This window comes from Pseudoliparis swirei, chromosome 7, assembly GCF_029220125.1.
Source record: "Pseudoliparis swirei isolate HS2019 ecotype Mariana Trench chromosome 7, NWPU_hadal_v1, whole genome shotgun sequence".
Classification (NCBI taxonomy): Eukaryota; Metazoa; Chordata; class Actinopteri; order Perciformes; family Liparidae; genus Pseudoliparis; species Pseudoliparis swirei.
In genome coordinates, this window is record NC_079394.1 from 13,932,963 (window position 1) to 13,951,657 (window position 18,695).

The 18,695-nt window shown below is 44.5% G+C and overlaps 2 protein-coding genes across 2 annotated transcripts; one reads left to right on the forward strand and one right to left on the reverse strand.

The window, feature by feature from the left end:
* Positions 1 to 1,293: 1,293 nt before the first annotated feature.
* Positions 1,294 to 12,878, reverse strand: ercc6l (excision repair cross-complementation group 6-like). Its single transcript, XM_056419885.1, is given in 4 exon segments — positions 1,294 to 4,740; positions 4,743 to 7,782; positions 10,551 to 10,595; positions 12,765 to 12,878. Coding segments are annotated over 4 exon segments (3,666 nt in total). The 5' UTR covers positions 12,821 to 12,878; the 3' UTR covers positions 1,294 to 4,215.
* Positions 12,879 to 14,595: 1,717 nt separating this feature from the next.
* On the forward strand, positions 14,596 to 18,587 carry srp19 (signal recognition particle 19). The gene is made up of 5 exons (XM_056418789.1): positions 14,596 to 14,704; positions 15,739 to 15,814; positions 15,983 to 16,054; positions 16,126 to 16,234; positions 17,993 to 18,587. The coding sequence occupies exons 1-5, from the start codon at positions 14,667 to 14,669 to the stop codon at positions 18,121 to 18,123; spliced, it is 426 nt and encodes a 141-aa protein (XP_056274764.1). The 5' UTR covers positions 14,596 to 14,666; the 3' UTR covers positions 18,124 to 18,587.
* Positions 18,588 to 18,695: the final 108 nt, after the last annotated feature.

Genomic DNA, 18,695 nt, shown 5'->3' on the forward strand with positions numbered 1-18,695 from the left:
ACAGAATCACAAATCGAATTGGCTGTAGTGTTTTCCAGGTTGGATGTGAAAGACTAAGAACAAGGCTTTCAAATGAGGTGTAGTGTAATTTTGGTTGAGGATTAATTAATAGGCTCGAGTCAAAGATGGCTGCTACTCCACCTCCTCGACCGGTGCCTCGAGGAATGTGAGTATTAATATGACTTGGAGGAGTCGATTCATTTAGGCAGACATATTCTTCATGGCTCAGCCAGGTTTCAGTTAGACAACATAAATCAATGTGATTATCTGATATTAAATCATTTAGTAACACAGCTTTAGATGACAGAGATCTAATATTTAGGAGACCACATTTAATAGTCCTGTTTTGTTGCACTGCTAAATAATGGTGTTAACTTGTATAAGGTTATTTTGTACGACTCTTCTGCTTACTTTTGATTTATTTAATTGAAGTGGCCGTGGGACAGTTTCTACTCTAGAGTTGTGGGTGGGTAACTGCTCGAATGGAAGAGCAGAGAAGGGTGTAGGACTACAACTCTGCTCCCGGTTCCTTATCTGAACCCTGGGTTGTCATGGATTAAGTCATGGAATAATAGTGTGTAAAGTCTTTTATTTTGAAGTTGCACTAGTGAAACCAGAAGTCATTGGCTGTTCATTTCTGCTGACGTCACAAAACTAATCTCCAGTAGGGAGATGAAAAAAAGCTTCCACCGCGCATGCGCTTTTTACTACGGGCTGCACAGAGAAGCAAACCGAGCGCCCCTCGTTCGACCTTCAACGGAACCCACCGGGACGTCCCGACACTTTATTCAAGCGCACTAATGAGCCCTCAGCAAATGGAAGAGAAGCGCTTGTATCACTGATCACTGATTGGCTAAAAACTATCCCCAATAAAGAAGATTGTGGAAACTGTAACTTCTTTAAAAATTAGTTTATATCATTTTAAAGTTCACCCAAATATAATAGATTAAAAAAAGAGATTTAAATACAACTTCATACCATGAATCCTATTTAATGATTGGTTATTGATAATACTGTCAGTAACATATCGTCTCTTTCATCATTTAAAATGCTAAAAAATATTTATATAAATTACATTTACAATAAGCAGCTATTCAAAATATATATTGTTTTCACTTTTTTCTTTTCTACTGATCAAGATTTATTATTATAAATATTCAAAGTGAGGATTTTATCACTTTTAAAGACTTAAAACACTTAAGATTCATAACACTTATAAGATTCAGAAACACTTATAAGATTCATAACTCTTATCATAAGATTCAGAAAACATACGATTCATAACTCTTATCATAAGATATGATATATGATATACCTTTATTCGTCCCAGTGGGGAAATTTCAAAAGTCACAGCAGCGGTGCACAAGATTCATAACACTTATAATAAGATTCATAACAATTATAAGATTCATGTCCAACTGCTGAAGTTCACTCATTTATTTTGGGAAACCTTTACAGGATTATTTTCTGATATTTTATAAACCAAAAACAAGATATTTGCAGGAATATCGATCAATTTAGAAATATGGTGGAGATAAAAAAGTACACCTGCAAAAATGTCAGTTTTATGAATAAATCATGTCTGAACTAACGTGAATAATTACATTAAAACACTAATAAAAACGTACTGAGCTGGTTGCGTCAGAGTGCACAGGGGGCGTGGCTACAGGGGTCGTGACTGCGTCCAGAATGAACCAATCACATCGGTATAATTCTAACTACTCCAGAATATAGTGTAAAATAACTGTCTTTGCATTTGTTTATTGTTTATTTAAGTGTACTTATATGTATAAATATATATGCAAATGTATTCAATATTATAAAATAAATCCATTTAATTTAATTATATTTATTCTAACCCACACTACTTTATCAAAGATCAAACAAACATCATTACATAAACTTTGTTAAAAGCTTTGTCACAGTTGAGACAGGTGGTTCTCCACTGATCTGGGGCTGTGGTTCTCCACTGGTCTGGGGCTGTGGGACGCACTATCACTCCTGAATGACAAGCTGAGACCTAAATCGAGGAACATTTTTAACTTCTCAAATGTATTTAATGAAAAGATGGTGCAGTTTGAACCTGAGAGTTCAGAATATCACAGTATGCACAACCATCTATTAAATAATATTCCCATTTGACAGTCAATTATAAACCAACAAGTGAATCTTAAGGACACAAGGTAATACAATATAAATAACTTTTCAGTAACTTCAGACTTTAAAAAAAGGCTAAACGGTGCTTTCATGCAAAAACATGAAATAAACTAGAACGGACACTCGGTAGAGCGCATACCTTCGCATATCACAAGATTGGGCATTGAATTATGAACATTTTGGCATTAGTTGCATGCCAATTGGATAAAAATTGACCGCGCTATGGTAAAAATAAGATTTTGACCTTTTCATGACCTTGGCCTTGACCCTATCGATCCCAAAATCTCATCAAATGGTCCCCGGATAATAACCAATCATCCCACCAAATTTCATGCAATTCAAAGACGATTTTGACCTTTTCATGACCTTGACCAGATCGATCCCAAATTCTAATCAAATGGTCCCCGGATAATAACCAATCATCCCACCAAATGTCATGCGATTCGGTTTAATACTTTTGGACTTATGCGAATAACACGCACGCACGCATACAAATACACGGCGATCAAAACATTACCGTCCGCATTTTCAATGCGAAGGTAAAAAGTCTGGTGAGTAGTTTTAAAAAAGCCTCAAAAGATGTAATTCATGGCTCACTCACTGAACCTATGACACATAAAGCTGCTCTACAAGTCAGAGTCTTGAGGAACAGCTTTCATACACAAACTCTAAATAAATTAAACAAGGGTAATTAAAAAAGATTCACATATTCAACATTAACTTTTCTTCTGACTATATTAAATACTGAACAACATGAAGCAGCATTCACTTTAAACTTAGTGACCACTGACACATAGACCTGATGGAGGAATACATAATGGGAGAACTGGGGATATTTGTTAATAGTCAATGTGGTTACACACACACACACACCTTGCCCTGTTGTGACTCCGCCCACTCCTATCTACCTCCATCTGCCTGATGGATCTTGGAGGTGTTATAATTCATTGAATGTGTTTTAACTCTAAATCTGTCCTTCTGTACACATTACATCTATTGCATCTGTCCATCCTGGAGAGGGATCCTCCTCTGTTGCTCTCCTGAAGGTTTCTTCCCTATTTTTTTCCAGTGAAGGGTTGTTTAGGAGTTTTTCTGGGAGAAGCTGTGTGCGGCTACGGATAATATAATATTTATTATTAATATTATGAACCCAGACTCGAGGGCTTGATGATCCGACGTTTGTGGGACTTCCTCAACAGTACAAAGAGTGATTATTTCTTCCGTGGACGGACGGTGGTAACGAACTGTTATATGCCACGATAAGCCACGCCCCCTCTCCGGCGCTTCTAGCGCGAGTGAAGAGAACGATCACAAACAGTTCGGCGAGTGAACTCACGCGAGTACATTTAGGAAAGCAACAAGAGTTCGCCTCTCCTCTGGCGTGAACGCAGCATGGAGGAGAGTGAACAGACCGCACTCCGCTGCAGAAAGAAAGACCGTCAAAATAAAAGCACAGGATTCCCCCGCCTTTTTTAAAAGAAAAGGCATCATATTTACTTCATGCCGTGGCGGGCCGCGAGTTTGACACAAGTGTTGTAGAAGGAGTTACATCTCATAACGTGCACTATAAGTTATTATTTACTTCGTGATGCTTCACGTTATCGTCACATTAATAAGTAAATAAACTTCTTCCACCTTTAAATAAAACATGTTATCTTTGTCACCTGGCAGTCAACAGGTGAACTTTTTATATCCACAGGGAGTAATTAAAAACATATTTAAACTTAAGGTACAAGAAAAAGTTTGCCAAAAAATCCTATTTTAAAATCAACATTTTATTGAGCAAAAAAACATTTAGAACAACTTTTGCTTCCAAAAGTAGAAAAACACCAATTTAAGTAAAAATGTTTGCAGGAAGGTACAAAAGTACTTTAAAAAATCCACATCGTTACTTAATCATTGATCCATTTAAAATGGTTTTGAAAACATCAAATGAAATGCAGATTTTGGAAAAACATTTTACTGTGAAATTTATTAGCGTAAAGTAGTTAGTCCAGGTAGACGTCCCCCACGGCGATGACGTAATAAATACAGGTGTTTATGAACATAGAGAGTCCGTTACCGTCTTTGCTGCCGGTACAGCTGGATGGTCATGAGCTGGACCTCGGGCTCGCCAGGGTTCATGTCGATGGCTCTCAGGAACAAGCCCAGCGCCTCGTCCAGCTTCCCCTCGCTCTTCATCTCCTTCCCTCTTCTGACCAGCGAGAGGAAACTCTCCTCCTCCTCCCCCACCGTTGTCGTCCTCTTTACTCCGGCGTCAGCGGTGTACTGATCCATCTTCTCGTCGGAGGCGAGCTCCGGCGTGCTGGACTCCTCCATGTTGCTGCTCACTTCCTGTCCAGACTCCTCCGTGTTGCTGCTCACTTCCTGTTCAGACTCCTCCGTGTTGCTGCTCACTTCCTGTCCAGACTCCTCCATGTTGCTGCTCACTTCCTGTCCAGACTCCTCCATGTTGCTGCTCACTTCCTGTCCAGACTCCTCCTCCTCCTCTAATGTCTCTCCCACCGTCTCCTCCAGCTGAAGCTCATCACGAGTAGAACCAATGATTTCCTCTTCGTCAGAGTGCCTCCCTGAAACCTCCTCTCCTCCTCCTCTTCTTCTTCCTCCTGCTCCTCCTCCGGTCGGGGGTCGATGTCTTCAATCATGGACATGATGAAGGAGCGGCGTGAGGCGACCGAGGTGTTTCCCCCAACGCTCTTTCTTGACCGCAGAGGGGCGGAGCCAGATTTCGGCGTGGAGGCTCCAATAACCTGTAAGGAGTTGTCGAGTTGACCCCCATCAACATCATCACCCTCATCATCATCATCAATCACAGCTGTTCTCTTCCTCTTGGTGGCCACGATGGAGTCGTCCATGGATTGGTTGGTTTCGGAGGCGTGGCTCTGGCTAAGTTCTCGTTGGTGTCGACTCTCAGAAAGAGATTTATAGACGTCGAAGCTCCCGTCCATCTGCAGCTGAGCCAACAGCTTCCTCTCCTCCTCCTCTTCATCGTCCTGCTGTTCCTCCAGCTTACTCTGCTCCTCTTCATCGTCCGGTTGCTCCTCCAGCTTCCGCTTCTCCTCCTCCTCCTCTTCATCATCCGGCTGCTCCTCCATGTCGCTCTCCTCCAGCTGCAGGTTGAAGTTTCCCTCGAAGGACTCGATTCTCGGCGACGCGTCCAAGTCGAGCTTCAAGACCGAGAGCCTCGTGTTCAGCAGCGCGGCGGAGTCGCCCTCGCTCGCCGTGACGTCGCCGCGGTCTGTCAGGTCCTGAACGGAGACATCCGCCGAAGAGTCTTCGATCACCACCGGGGGGGCGTCCTCCTCCTCTGTGACGCTCCGCTCGTCTCGTCTCCCGTCCAGAACCTTGTCCTGATCTTCTGACGTGCTCTGGGCTGCAGTGAGATCAATAACTGGATCCACGTCGTCAGACCCGGTTTGGTCCAAGTCCACCACCACCACCGGTGACCTGTGGACGTCGTGCTGTGGGAAGGAAAGACTTCCCCTGGGAGGTTTCTTCTTCTGCTCCCGGTTGTTGTCGTCTGGCTGTCGGAGCCAGGCGGCCTCCGTGCCGGACGCCATGCTCTCCTTCAGCTGCATCTGCAGCTCCGACTCGGCCTTCATCAGCTCCTGGGCCTTCTGGACCCGGCCCTCGATGTAGTGGTGCGCCTCCTGGTCCTCCGGCTCCTCGTTCTGGTTCTCGTCTTCGAGGGAGAACATGAGGTCGTGGTCCGAGATGCCGAACATCTCCATGGAGTGCAGGACGGCGATGTGCTCGTCCAGCTCGGGGTCGGACCGCCGGTGGCTGGCGTGCAGCGCCTGCAGCTGCAGCTGCGTTGATGATGACCTGGTGTCCTCCAGGATGAAGAGCTCCTTCAGCTCCTGCTTGCTGAAGTAGCGGAACGGGTTCTTCTTTTCGCCGGTGTTCTGCCGGATGAGGGAGTCCTTGAACACCTGCCGCCGGTAGATCTTCTCCTCCACCGTGCCGCAGGTGATCAGCCGGTAGATGACCACGTTGTCGGTCTGGCCGATCCGGTACGCCCGGTCCACCGCCTGGGCGTCCGTGGCCGGGTTCCAGCTGGGGTCGTAGATCACAACGCGGTCGGCCGCCGTCAAGGTGATGCCGACGCCGCCCACCTGGGTGGTGAGCAGGAAGACGGAGTAGCTGCTGTCCGTTTGGAAGCGCGTGATGAGCCGCTCGCGCTCCGCCAGCTGCGTGACGGTCCCGTCCAGCCGCATCACCTTGAAGCCGCGGTTCCCCAGGATGCGCTGGATGATGTCCAGCACCTTCCGGTAGTGGGCGAACACCAGCGTGCGGTGGCCTTCGTCTCGGAGCCGCTCCAGCAGAGCGAACAGGAAGACCAGCTTCCCGGACTCGGCCACCAAGGTGTCGTCCGGGACGTCGGCGATGCTCCCGACGTCGTTCTGCTCGTCCCCGGCCCGCCCAGAGTCTAAGCCCAGCTTGGCAATGGCGGCGGCGGAGAACAGCCGCGGGTGGTCGCACAGCTTCTTCATGATGTTGAGCTCGGCCAACGGCGACCTGGTGGTCATGAGCAGCTCCTTGATGTGGTCCAGAGAGATGAACTGCCGGTAGATGTCCTCCTGCACGGCGCTCAGGTAGGTCCAGACGATCAGGTCGTTTTTCCTCTTCAGCGTCGGCATCACAGCGCCCGAGTCTCTCGGGGCTCGGCCGTCTTCCTGTTGGGAGACGTTCTTGTTGTTTTTCTGCACTTCCGCCTTGGTTCTGCGGAGGAAGTACGGCTTGATCGTGGCCATGAGGTTCTCCGACATCCGGAACCCGAGAGCCATTTCCCCCGGGGTGGCGTCCTTCTCCCGGGCCCGGGTGATGGGGTTCTCGTACTCGGTCTTGAAGGTCTTCGCGGTTCCCAGGAGGGCTCCGTGGCACGCAAAGTCAAACAGCGCCCACATCTCCTTCAAGTTGTTCTGGACCGGCGTCCCCGTGAGCAGCACCCGGTTCTTGGCCGGTATGGCGTAGGTACTTTTAGCCGTCTTGGTGGAGGTGTTCTTGATCTTGTGTGCCTCGTCCAGGATCACGTAGTCCCACGTGAACTCGCTGCCTCTGAACGACGACAGCTGCTGCCAGTTATTCATGATCATGGTGTACGTGGTCAGCAACACGCCGCTCCTCCGCTGGACCTTCTCCAGGTTCCTGGACCGCTCTTTGACGGTACCGTGGAAGTCCTTGACCCGCATGCCGGGGGTCCACTTGGCGAACTCCTTGGTCCAGTTGATGATGAGCGAGGTGGGCATGACCAGCAGCGTGTGCTTGGCCAGCTCGGCGTCGTACATGCCGGACAGGAAGGAGATCACCTGGATGGTTTTGCCGAGGCCCATGTCGTCGGCCAGGATGCCTCCTTTGCGCCCGTGGAGGCCGAACAGGAAGGCCACGCCCTCCCGCTGGTAGGCGTACAGCTTGTCGTACAGGTCTTTGAAGAGCATCAGGCCGCTGCCGTTCACGTCCACGAAGTCGTCGTCCTCCTCGTCTTCCTCGGCCAGGTGGGCCTCGATCTTCTGGATTCGGCTCTCCAGTTTGTTGCTCTGCCGGATGTCGAACGCCAGTTTGAAGAACTTCAGCGCCGCCTTCATGTCTCCTTGTCGGCCGACGTCTTTACCTTCTTGAATTAATCTGGAGGGAAGAAACGGGACGTCAGTGGGATGGAAATGAGACATTTTATATTTGATGGTTCATTCTGACCAGTTAGACACTAAATACAACCTTTACCTTTCAACTATTTAACTGTAACATATGTGACATAACACTTTGGTAAAAGCACCAAGTTATACTATCGATAACTTATTTACTCATGAGACAAAACATTAAAGCTTTTGTGTTAGCAACGGAGGTGAACGGGTCGTTATTGATCCTGATCAGTGCTGCCCCCAATCTATCGTTAACCATCACAGTGTTTAAAGTTTTATGTATGTATATATATACATACCTGCAAACTCATGAGGGGTGAAAAAGGTGACAATGGGGGGGGGGGGGGGGGGGGGGGGCGCAGGCGATTTTGTTTTGTTTTTCACCACACCCACGTTGTTTGAAGCCTCAAAGCTTTTAGAACCACAACTAGTCATTTTATTGTTCTGACCACAAATCTAAATAATGATAATAAACAGTTTAAGAACAAAAGGTCCTCCGCTCTGACTCAGCCCTATAATGATAGTAATAACAAATATACATTGTCATTATATATAATATGGTTAAAGTCATTCATGAACCAACTTCCTTTTTTTTGCCTGAACAGTCCTCATGGACTTCTCCCTGAATCTGTTCTGTCTCTACCTGTTTGTCACGATACTCATATTATAACTTCTATACATATTACATACCTGCCATAAATATCATGATACCCGATACCAGAATTCAATACACCATATAAACAATATGGTACCATAAATACGAGACTGGTATATTTATCTATAATAGTAATAAATAAAACATCTGTATGGTTCACTTGTTACCAACTTTTTCAACACTTAACATATAACAGTAATATTAGTATTAATACAGCCAGATATGAATGAAACTACATGGTTCCATCATAGCATTGATGATACACTATGAGGCCGTTAGTCTCTGACCAGATGATACACAGTTCATCAGGATGAGCAGCTGGAGAGTTACACAACTTTACAGACTGAAACATTTCACTTCTGGCATCTTTTTATTTTTAAGCCGAAGTCTCTAAAGCTGCGCCACTTCTCTCGCTGTGAGCGCTGCGCAGCGCAGTGTGCGCAGACAGCTCGACACGGAGCAGCGCGTGCGCTCTGATCGCTCTCTTAATGAAGTATCGATAATAAAAATATGCTAAATCACATCGTGTTTAACGTACGGGTACTTTGTTAGCATCGATACACCGTGCAGCGTGACAGCAGCAGATGTAGCGGGCTGACATTCAAGCTAACCTAAACCACCAAACGCTGAAGACATCTTGACGCTGATTGGCCGAGACGCGACACGTCTCATCAAAGATGTTTTATTGCGAAGAGCACCACTTCACACTTTTCTCCGCGTCTCACTGCAATCTCAACGGCAGCGGGGTATGGGCTGGCATGGCGTTGCAAAATGGAGTGATAGCCTTCCTTATTTAAAATCCCTTTTACCTGGTACAAATCTCCCACTTTACCAGCACCAAAGCAGCCCCAGACCATCACATGACCTCCACCATGCTTGACAGATGGTGTCAGGCACTCTTCCAGCATCTTTTCACCTGTTCTGCGTCTCACAAATGTTCTTCTGTGTGATCCAAACACCTCAAACTTTGATTCATCTGTCCAGAACACCTTTTTCCAATCTTCCTCTGTCCAATGCCTGTGTTCTTTTGCCCATACCAATCTCTTCTTTTTATTGGCCAGTCTCAGATATGGCTTTTTCTTTGCCACTCTGCCTAGAAGGCCAGCATCCCGGAGTCGCCTCTTCACTGTCGACGTTGACACTGGCGTTTTGCGGGTACCATTTAAAGAAGCTGCCAGTTGAGGACCTGTGAGGCGTCTATTTCTCAAACTAGAGACTCTAATGTATTTGTCTTCTTGCCGAGTTGTGCACCGGGGCCTCCCACTTCTCTTTCTGCTCTGGTTAGAGCCCGTTTGTGCTGTTCTCTGAAGGGAGTAGTACACACCGCTGTCGGAAATTTTCAGTTTCTTTGCAATTTCTCGCATGGAATAGCTTTCATTTCTAAGAACAAGAATAGACTGGCGAGTTTTACAGGAAACTTCTTTTTTTCTGGCCATTTTGAGTCTTATCGAACCCACAAATGTGATGCTCCAGATAATCAACTAGCTCAAAGGAAGGCCAGTTGTATAGCTTATATCTCCAGCATAACTGTTTTCAGCTGTGCTAACATAATTGCACAAGGGTTTTCAAGGGTTTTCTAATCATCCATTAGTCTTCTAAGGCGATTAGCAAACACAATGTACCATTAGAACACTGGAGTGATCGTTGATGGAAATGGGCCTCTATACACCTATGGAGATATTTCATTAGAAATCAGACGTTTCCACCTAGAATAGTCATTTTCCACATTAACAATGTATAGAGTGTATTTCTGATTGATTTAATGTTATCTTCATTGAAAAAAACAATGCTTTTCTTTGAAAAATAAGGACATTTCTAAGTGATCCCAAACTTTTGAACGGTAGTGTATATATGTATGTATATATATGTATATATACATGTGAGTAAACAAAGTGTCAACAAGGTGTAAACAAAGTATAAACAAAACCTACAAATGTCATATCGGAGAAGATCTCGTTCTACTTTCCCTCATTTATGAAAGTTTATTAGAGTCATTATTACTTGTTTTATGGAACATATTAAGGCGTCAGTAATGTGAAATACAAAGTACTCTTTGAACAAGGCGGTTATATTGAACATATAAATGTATTATGATGTACCTGCGGTAGGTTTCCACCTGCTCGTCTGTATCCACAGATAAACACCTGAGGAGAGACGCTCGGGGTTAGAATCACACCAAACAAACCGGAAGTACGTTACTGATAAGAAAACTAGACCGTGATCAATACTACAATATACAAAATACTACAATATACAAATACTACATGTTATTCTCTCAGAATAATACTTCAGTAAAAATACACACGTATAAGCATATATATATATATATAGAGAGAGAGAGATATGTGTGTAACAGACTGTTTCAAGTGTGTTGGTGTTGCAGATGATATGTCCCTTTGGGGTTGCCGTATCTTTTAAGATAAAAGGTAACGAGAGTTTGGGGGGGAAATAAAGAGAGTGAAGCCGTGGGCTGAGGACACGTCTGTTCTCCCGACTCTGTTCACATGTGATAAGTGCACCAAATACAAGAATCAATAATGCTCGGTTACATATATATATACACACACGTTATAAGATGATATAGGCCTGCCTCCCCTCACTCTCCCTTCTCATCACAAACATCATCAACTCCTCACTCTCCTCTGGTTTTATACCCCCCCCCCCCCCCACACTTAAGATCGCTGCTGTCACCCCCGTGCTAAAAAAACCTAGATTTGACCCTGACATCCCCAACAACTTCCATCCAATCTCCAACCTCCCCTACCTTTCCAAAATCCTTGAAAGACATGTTGCATCTCAATTAAAATCCCACCTTAATCTCCATAATCTCTACCAACACTTCCAATCCGGCTTCCGCTCCAAACACAGCACTGAAACCGCACTACTAAAAATCACAAATGACATACTTCTCTCTGCTGACTCTGGCTTCCTCACCATCCTCATTGTCCTAGACCTCAGTGCCACCTTTGACACCATCAACCACTCCATCCTCCTCTCACATCTCCATCACTCCGTTGGCATAATTGGCCCCGCCCTCTCCTGGTTTACCTCATATCTCTCAGATCGACATCAATTCATTGCCATAAACAACTGTAACTCCTCCACCTCCCCTGTCTCTCACGGTGTCCCTCAAGGGTCCGTGCTCGGTCCCCTCCTCTTCATCATCTACATCCTTCCCCTTGGACAAATCATCCGTCGACATGGTCTCAACTACCACTGCTACGCCGACGACACCCAACTCTACCTATCATCCAAGACAATCACCTCAGTCACCCATACCACTCTCACCACCTGTCTAACCGAAATAAAAGCATGGATGCAACAGAACTTTCTCAAACTGCAACAAATCTGAAATACTCATAATTGGCCCTAACTCCCTCACACGCTCAGACAATCTCTCTCAATATCGATGGCTCCATCGTCACCCCCTCCACCAAGGTACGCAACCTCGGCATCATCCTTGACCCCACCCTCTCTTTCCTCCCCCATGCCAACCACGTCACCAAAACAGCCTTCTTTCATCTCAGGAACATCGTACGACTCCGGCCCTCCCTGTCCCCTGCCACCACTGTAATCCTCATCCACGCCCTCATAACATCCAGACTTGATTACTGCAACAGCATCCTCTACGGCTGCCCCAACAAAATCATCAATAAACTCCAATATGTCCAGAACTCTGCCGCCCGACTGCTCACCTCCACCCGACGCTACGAACACATCACCCCGGTCCTACACCGCCTCCACTGGCTCCCGGTCAAGTACAGGATATACTTCAAACTACTACTCATCACCTACAAAGCCCTAAACAACATGGCCCCTCCATATCTTTCAGACCTCCTCCCCCTCCACGCTCCAACCCGCTGCCTCAGGTCCGCCGGCACAACCGCTCTGAAGATCATCAGGACCAAGCGTCGGACCTGGGGTGACCGCGCCATCTCAGCAGCTGCACCCCCCCTCTGGAACGCTCTCCCCATCCACATCCGTCAGGCTCCCACCCTACCTTTATTTAAGCAAGCCCTCAAAACACACCTCTTCCAAATTGCTTTCACCTGCTAATCCCTTACCCTGATACGACTCATACAGCGTCCCGTTTGTTTTCCTTTCTTTACGTTACTGTTCCTGTTTGTTCGTCTTGTCTGCTATCTTTTTGTTTGTTCTGTTTGTCTCTTGTTCCCTGTAAAGCGTCTTTGGGTATTTAGAAAAGCGCTATAGAAGTCCGAATTATTATTATTATTATTATATACATTGTGTTTGAACACATAAACCGTTAGCATAAATGTGGCTAACCGACGCAAATGTGTAGCTTTTCTTACTCGTTCAGTTTCTTTGAAATCTCCTCCACGTCGCCATGACCGCGGTGGATATCCATCCCGGCGGAGAGAGCTCCTCTGCGGCTCCAGCAACAGACACGACGCGGGGTTGGGCGTAAAGATGCGACACTAACGAGAGTGACTTGTCGTGTTTTTGAACGAGCAGCTTCTGGTGCCGCCAAAATGTTTCCAGCCAATCAGAGAGGACGCTATAGTGACGCGCACACTCGGTCGTCTCATTGGGGGGAGAATTCAAGTAAAGTAGGCGGGATTAACACCGAATAACCAATGAACAGCGTTTATACAGACCAGAAGACGCAATAAGGTCTCTTTTTTCTTCTTCTTCGCTTTCCCCCCACTTAATCGAGACAAATATTAATTCAAGTTTCAAGTTTCAAGTTTTTATTGTCACATCCCCTTTTATACAAGTATAATCGGTTCGTGAAATTCTTATGTGCAAAACACCCGACAGCAGTAGCAGACTAAAAAAAGAATAAGAATGAGAATAAACTATACAATATCCACACACAAAAAAGAAGAAAGTATTAACAATATATATATAAAACAGTGTAATAGAATATACATCATGACAATATATATATATAAAACAATGTAATAAAATATACGCTTTTTTGAGACTATATATATATATATGTATATACATACAATATATATATACAATATATATATATATAAACAATGTAATAAAATATACACCATGGCCATAGATATTCACAGAATATGTTCTGGTGTGTAGTGTTAATGAGGGTCTCAGTCCTTGTTCAGCAGCCTGATGGCCTGACTGAAGAAGCTGTCCCTCAGTCTGTTTGTGCGGCACTTGATACTGCGGTATCGCCTGCCTGACGGTAGAAGGGTGAACAGTTTGTGGCCGGGGTGGTTATTGTCTTTCATCATCCGTTTGGCCCTGGCCACGCACCGCTTGGTGTATATGTCCAGGATGGAGGAAAGCTCACCTCCAACGATGTACTGTGCCGACCGCACCACCCTCTGTAGTGCCCTACGCTCCAGGGCGGTGCAGTTCCCGTACCAGACGGTGATGCAACCTGTCAGAACACTCTCGATGGTACTGGTGTAGAATGTTCTGAGGATGCGGGGGGCCATGTTGAATTTCCTCAGTCGCCTAAGGAAATACAGGCGTTGTTGGGCCCTTTTCACCACGTGAGTGGTGTGCGTGGTCCATGTGAGGTCCTCGGAGATGTGCACGCCGAGGAACTTGAAGCTGCTGACCCTCTCTACTGCAACTCCGTCTATGGAGATGGGGGTGTGCTCTCCTTTAACATGTGCGGTTTAAACAACATGAATATATCATGATAAACTCATATATACATTATATATTATAAAGCTGGGGTGTCCTCTGGATACTGTGGAGGTGGTGGGGCACCGGAGGATGATGGCAAAGTTAAATCAGTAAAACAGCACGGAATAATGACAAAAACGGTAGAAAAACAGCGTCAGTCAGAGTGAGACTTGATGGAAGTCCATGGAAGTTCAGTACATTTATATTATTTAGAAGTAATCACAATATCATTGTGTTTATATGACATGAACTAGGTTGATGTTCGACCTCCGCTCTCCCATTAGGTGCAAGCGAAGTGTAGCAACACTGAACCCCAGTTGCTTTTCACCATTAATAACTAAGGATGATGCAGAGAACTAATTTCCTTGGTGTATATTCTATTCTTTATATGACATGAACTATTGATGTTACACTCCGGTGCAGTAGGTGGCGGTGTAAACCTTAAACGTTAGTTTTTAGTCCAACAATTTAAAAGAAGAAGATGATGACACAGCCACTCTCTGCGCATGTGCTGCAGCTGTATGGCGGTGTGATTTACGGCGGTGTCGTTAGTCGTTTTATCCGGCTAAGATGCGACCAGACTGAACATGGCTCATCTGACCCAGAACCCGGCCGACAAAGAGAGGCGAGTTCCGGCGCGAGCTCGCCTGTTAGCCTCGCTAAACTAAGCTAGGCTAGGCAAAGGCTAACATGTTGACGGGCCCGTTTCGCGGATTTTCACATTTTACGTGTAACTCTTGTTTCTGCACACATGTCTCGCTTGTTCATAGCTTCTCAAAGTTCGCTCTTCAATCTTACTGCATTACATTTGGGTTTGAGCTTTTACTACAAATAAAACTAGACTTTGGGGGGGTTATGTTTTGTAAGTGAGGGATTGTGGGAAAAGACGTCAGTGAGGTTCACTGTCGTAAACAGGATTAACTGTTGAGTTGAATTAATTCCGTTTACCACTAACATTTAATGTGTAATATAAACATATAAAGACCCGTTTTACAAAACCTGACAAAGAAACCGTGTTTATGTTCAAACGTGTTGTTTTACACGGGGTCTTCTGTGGTGGTTTTCTTAGCATGACGTGTTAAGATCCTTTATCGTCACTATATTGAGCCCAGCTTCGTTTTATTGTTTTTTTATGTATCTGACTTTACGTGATATAAATGTGATTTATATGAAGAGTTTATCAATGGATTCTTTCAGAATAAATGATCTACTAGGATTAGATTCAAGATTCAAGATTCAAGATGTTTTATTTGTCACATACACACACAGGGTGTGCAGTGAAATGAAAGTGGCAATGCTCAGCAGGAATGTGCAAGGGCAACAAGTACACACTATTTACAAATAAAAAACAACACAATATTTACAGTAAGTGTGTGTGTGTGTGTGTGTGTGTGCCTAGTGTTTTTATGTCGTAATAGCTAGTATTGTTTACAGTTAATTGATTAATTTGTCATAAAGTGCCCAAAATAAATCAAATTGTACAGCGTTTATATGTACTACTATTCATAAAAAATATGAAATCGATTTTTTTTTAACCATTTTGAGATCACATCCCAGTGATATTGTCCTCCTGTTTAACAAATATATTTACACACCAAAATACATTTATTCATGCATATTCATATAGCTGTGGTGTGTGTGTGTGTGTGTGTGTTCCAGGTTCATCTGCCTCTATCCGATCTACATCAACAGTAAAAAAACTCTGGCTGAAGGACGGAGGATCCCATCAGAGAAGGTTCCTCCATCTTTTACACTTCGATTTGTCCTCCTTTAAACTAGTTTACATCCAGGGCTTTTATTGTGAAAGGTTGAAATGAGGTGCGTTCATTTTGATGCACCGAACGTCCCTGCTCACTGTAAGCCGGTAGAGTCGTAGTCACATCGAGACGTTGTGTGTCTGCAGGCAGTGGAGAACCCGTCATGCGCTGAGATCAGAGACGTGCTGACAGCCGCCGGGATGAACGTCTACGTGGAGGTGAGTGAAGGAGGAGGAGGAGTCGTCACTTGGTGAAAAGGATTACATTGTATCAAATATGTGTTTTCCAGAACAAAATGCACCCCAGAGAATGGAACAGAGACGTCCAGTTCAGAGGGCGAGTCAGAGTTCAGGTGAAGCAGGAAGACGGAAGCTTCTGTCTGGACAAGTTCACCTCCCGTAAGTCTCTGGTTGTATAGAAGTCTATGAGACGTGTTAAAGCTGCATTCTCTTTCTCCGAACCACCAGGGGGTGACTCCTCTGGTTTTATAGAAGTCTACGCTTCATATTTTAAAGCTGCATTATCTCTCCTGAGCACCAGGGGGTGGCTCCTCTGGTTGTATAGAAGTCTATGCTTTGTATGTTAAAACTGCAGCTCTCTCTCATAGCTGCAAACTTGTCACCTTTCGGTGAAATTCACCGTTTTGAAATCAAAATAGGTCATCTAAGTGAATCGTGGCGATCCGAAGAGTTTTTGTTTTGGGGTAGGGGGGGGGGGTTCAACTGGCCGGCCGGCGTTTATGAGATTGGAGTGAGACACGGAGAAAATGCGATGTGGTGCTCTTCGCAATAAAACATCTTTGATGGGACGTGTCGCGTCTCGGCCAATCAGCGTTCAGATGTCCACATCGTTTGGGGGGTTCAGGTTAGCTTGAATGTTAGTCCGCTACATCTGCTGCTGTCACGCTGCACGGTGTAGTGATACTAACAAAGTACCCGTACGTTAAACACGATGTGATTTAGCATATTTTTAGTATCAATACTTTATTAAAAGAGCACGCGATCAGAGCGCACGCGCTGCTCCGTGTCAAGCTGTCTGCACGCAATGCGCTGCGCAGCGAGTGGCGTTAAGTGACGGAGCTTTTGAGACTTAAAGTCTTAAGCTTTAAAAAAAGAAGAAAGATGATTCCAGAAGTGAAATGTTTCAGTTCTTTGTCTCCAAGGCAGAAAGTCTGTAAAGTTATGTAACTCTACAGCTGCTCATCCTGATGAACTGTGTATCATCTGGTCAGAGACTAACGGCCTCATAGTGTATAATCAATGCTATGATGGCTCCATGTAGTTACATGTTGTGTCCCGTGACAGATATAAACAGTAGTATGCACACACATAAGTACATAAATACATACACAACATGTACATGCATATAAAGTTTAAACAGGTTTCCTGGTGGAAGTCACTTCTTGTCGGTGCCTTCGATCTCCGTGACCTTGTCCGTCACCATGGAAACATTGTCACATGACATGTAAGGACTCTGGTTCTGTGCTGTGACGTCGCTAGTGACGTCACGGAGCACCGAACCAGAGTCTGTATATAGAAGTGATTTCCAGCAGGAATTCAGTGTGTGAATCTCACAGAAACCCCCCCACCTCTTCTTCATTCAGCCACTTCCCGGGGTGGGGGCCTCTGATGGGAAATCACAGACAGGGTGGGTGGGAAGGTTTATTTTATATTATATATTATTGGTTATTGGATAACAGAGGAACAAAAGGAATTAATTTCTAAAATAATTTAGAAATTTAAAAAAGTGTTCAAGTGCACCAAATTCAGGAAGTTACTTGATTTGTAAAATAGTGTAACGTGGGACTTGTTTACCTGTGTGATTGTCGCTCAAGTGGGCCGTAGAGATTTCTCTGAATGGGCCTCGCTCCTATTCACACCTGGGCCCATGCAAAATAAATATGACTGAATATTTCAAGGTGTGGCGGCCATATATATATATGTTTGTATGTGTGTATATATATATATATAATATACAAACATCTATTATATTCTTAGAAGGGTTTGTGGGCACTGACTTAGTCAGAGCAGAGGACCCCCACCCTGTTGTCACCTTTTTCACCCCTCATGAGTTTGCAGGTATGCTCTCTACTGGCCACCAGGGGGCGACTCCTCTGGTTTTATAGAAGTCAATGCTTCATGTTGTTTGTTCCTCAGGTAAGGAGGTGATGTTCTATGTAGCGGAGATGATCCCAAAACTGAAGACCAGGACCCAGAAGAGTGGAGGAGGAGACACCAGCTCTCAGCAGGGAGAAGGAGGGAAGAAGAGCAAGAAGAAGAAGAAATAGAGGAAAATAAATTAATGTTTAAAAAATATATATAATTCATTTTAAATATGAGAGCTGATAGTTTGTTCTCTTTATGAAATCTGTTTTCTTTTCAGTTATTTGTTTCATTGAAGGTCTTTAAGTTTATTTAGTTTCAATAAAAGTTATTAAAGAAACTCGTCAGGAGCTTTTTAGTCACGGGTTAGGATGGAGCTTCAGACCAGGACCTGAACCAGCTGGTTTCAACTGGACCCGATTGTGAAGCTCAGGAGCAACTAACCGGATGTTTGAAGTCCGACAGACTCGTTAAATCGTCACTGGTGGAAATATTTATATATTATTCTTGAGAATAAAAAAACACTTAAGAAAAATATCGTAAATCTTTTTTTGTGTTTCTCTCCTTGAATCAAATGCAGTACAATTTAATCTGGATGTCAAAGCTCAATCATATGAATGTAAATAAATTCCTCCAGAAGTTCTATTTATATGATTGTGATTTGTATTTGATGTTATTTTAATTCTCAGTGTCTTTTAATATTGGTTGCTTTTATATCAATATTATGTTTCGATTAGCGCAATGTTTACATACTCTG

What these genes read in the sequence shown, in the direction of transcription:
- srp19 (XM_056418789.1), top strand. Translation starts at nt 14,667, where the DNA reads ATGGCTCATCTGACCCAGAACCCGGCCGACAAAGAGAG. An exon ending in AACCCGGCCGACAAAGAGAG is followed by an intron (nt 14,705 to 15,738) that starts GCGAGTTCCGGC and finishes TGTGTGTTCCAG; the next exon opens with GTTCATCTGCCTCTATCCGA. An exon ending in TCTGGACAAGTTCACCTCCC is followed by an intron (nt 16,235 to 17,992) that starts GTAAGTCTCTGG and finishes TTTGTTCCTCAG; the next exon opens with GTAAGGAGGTGATGTTCTAT.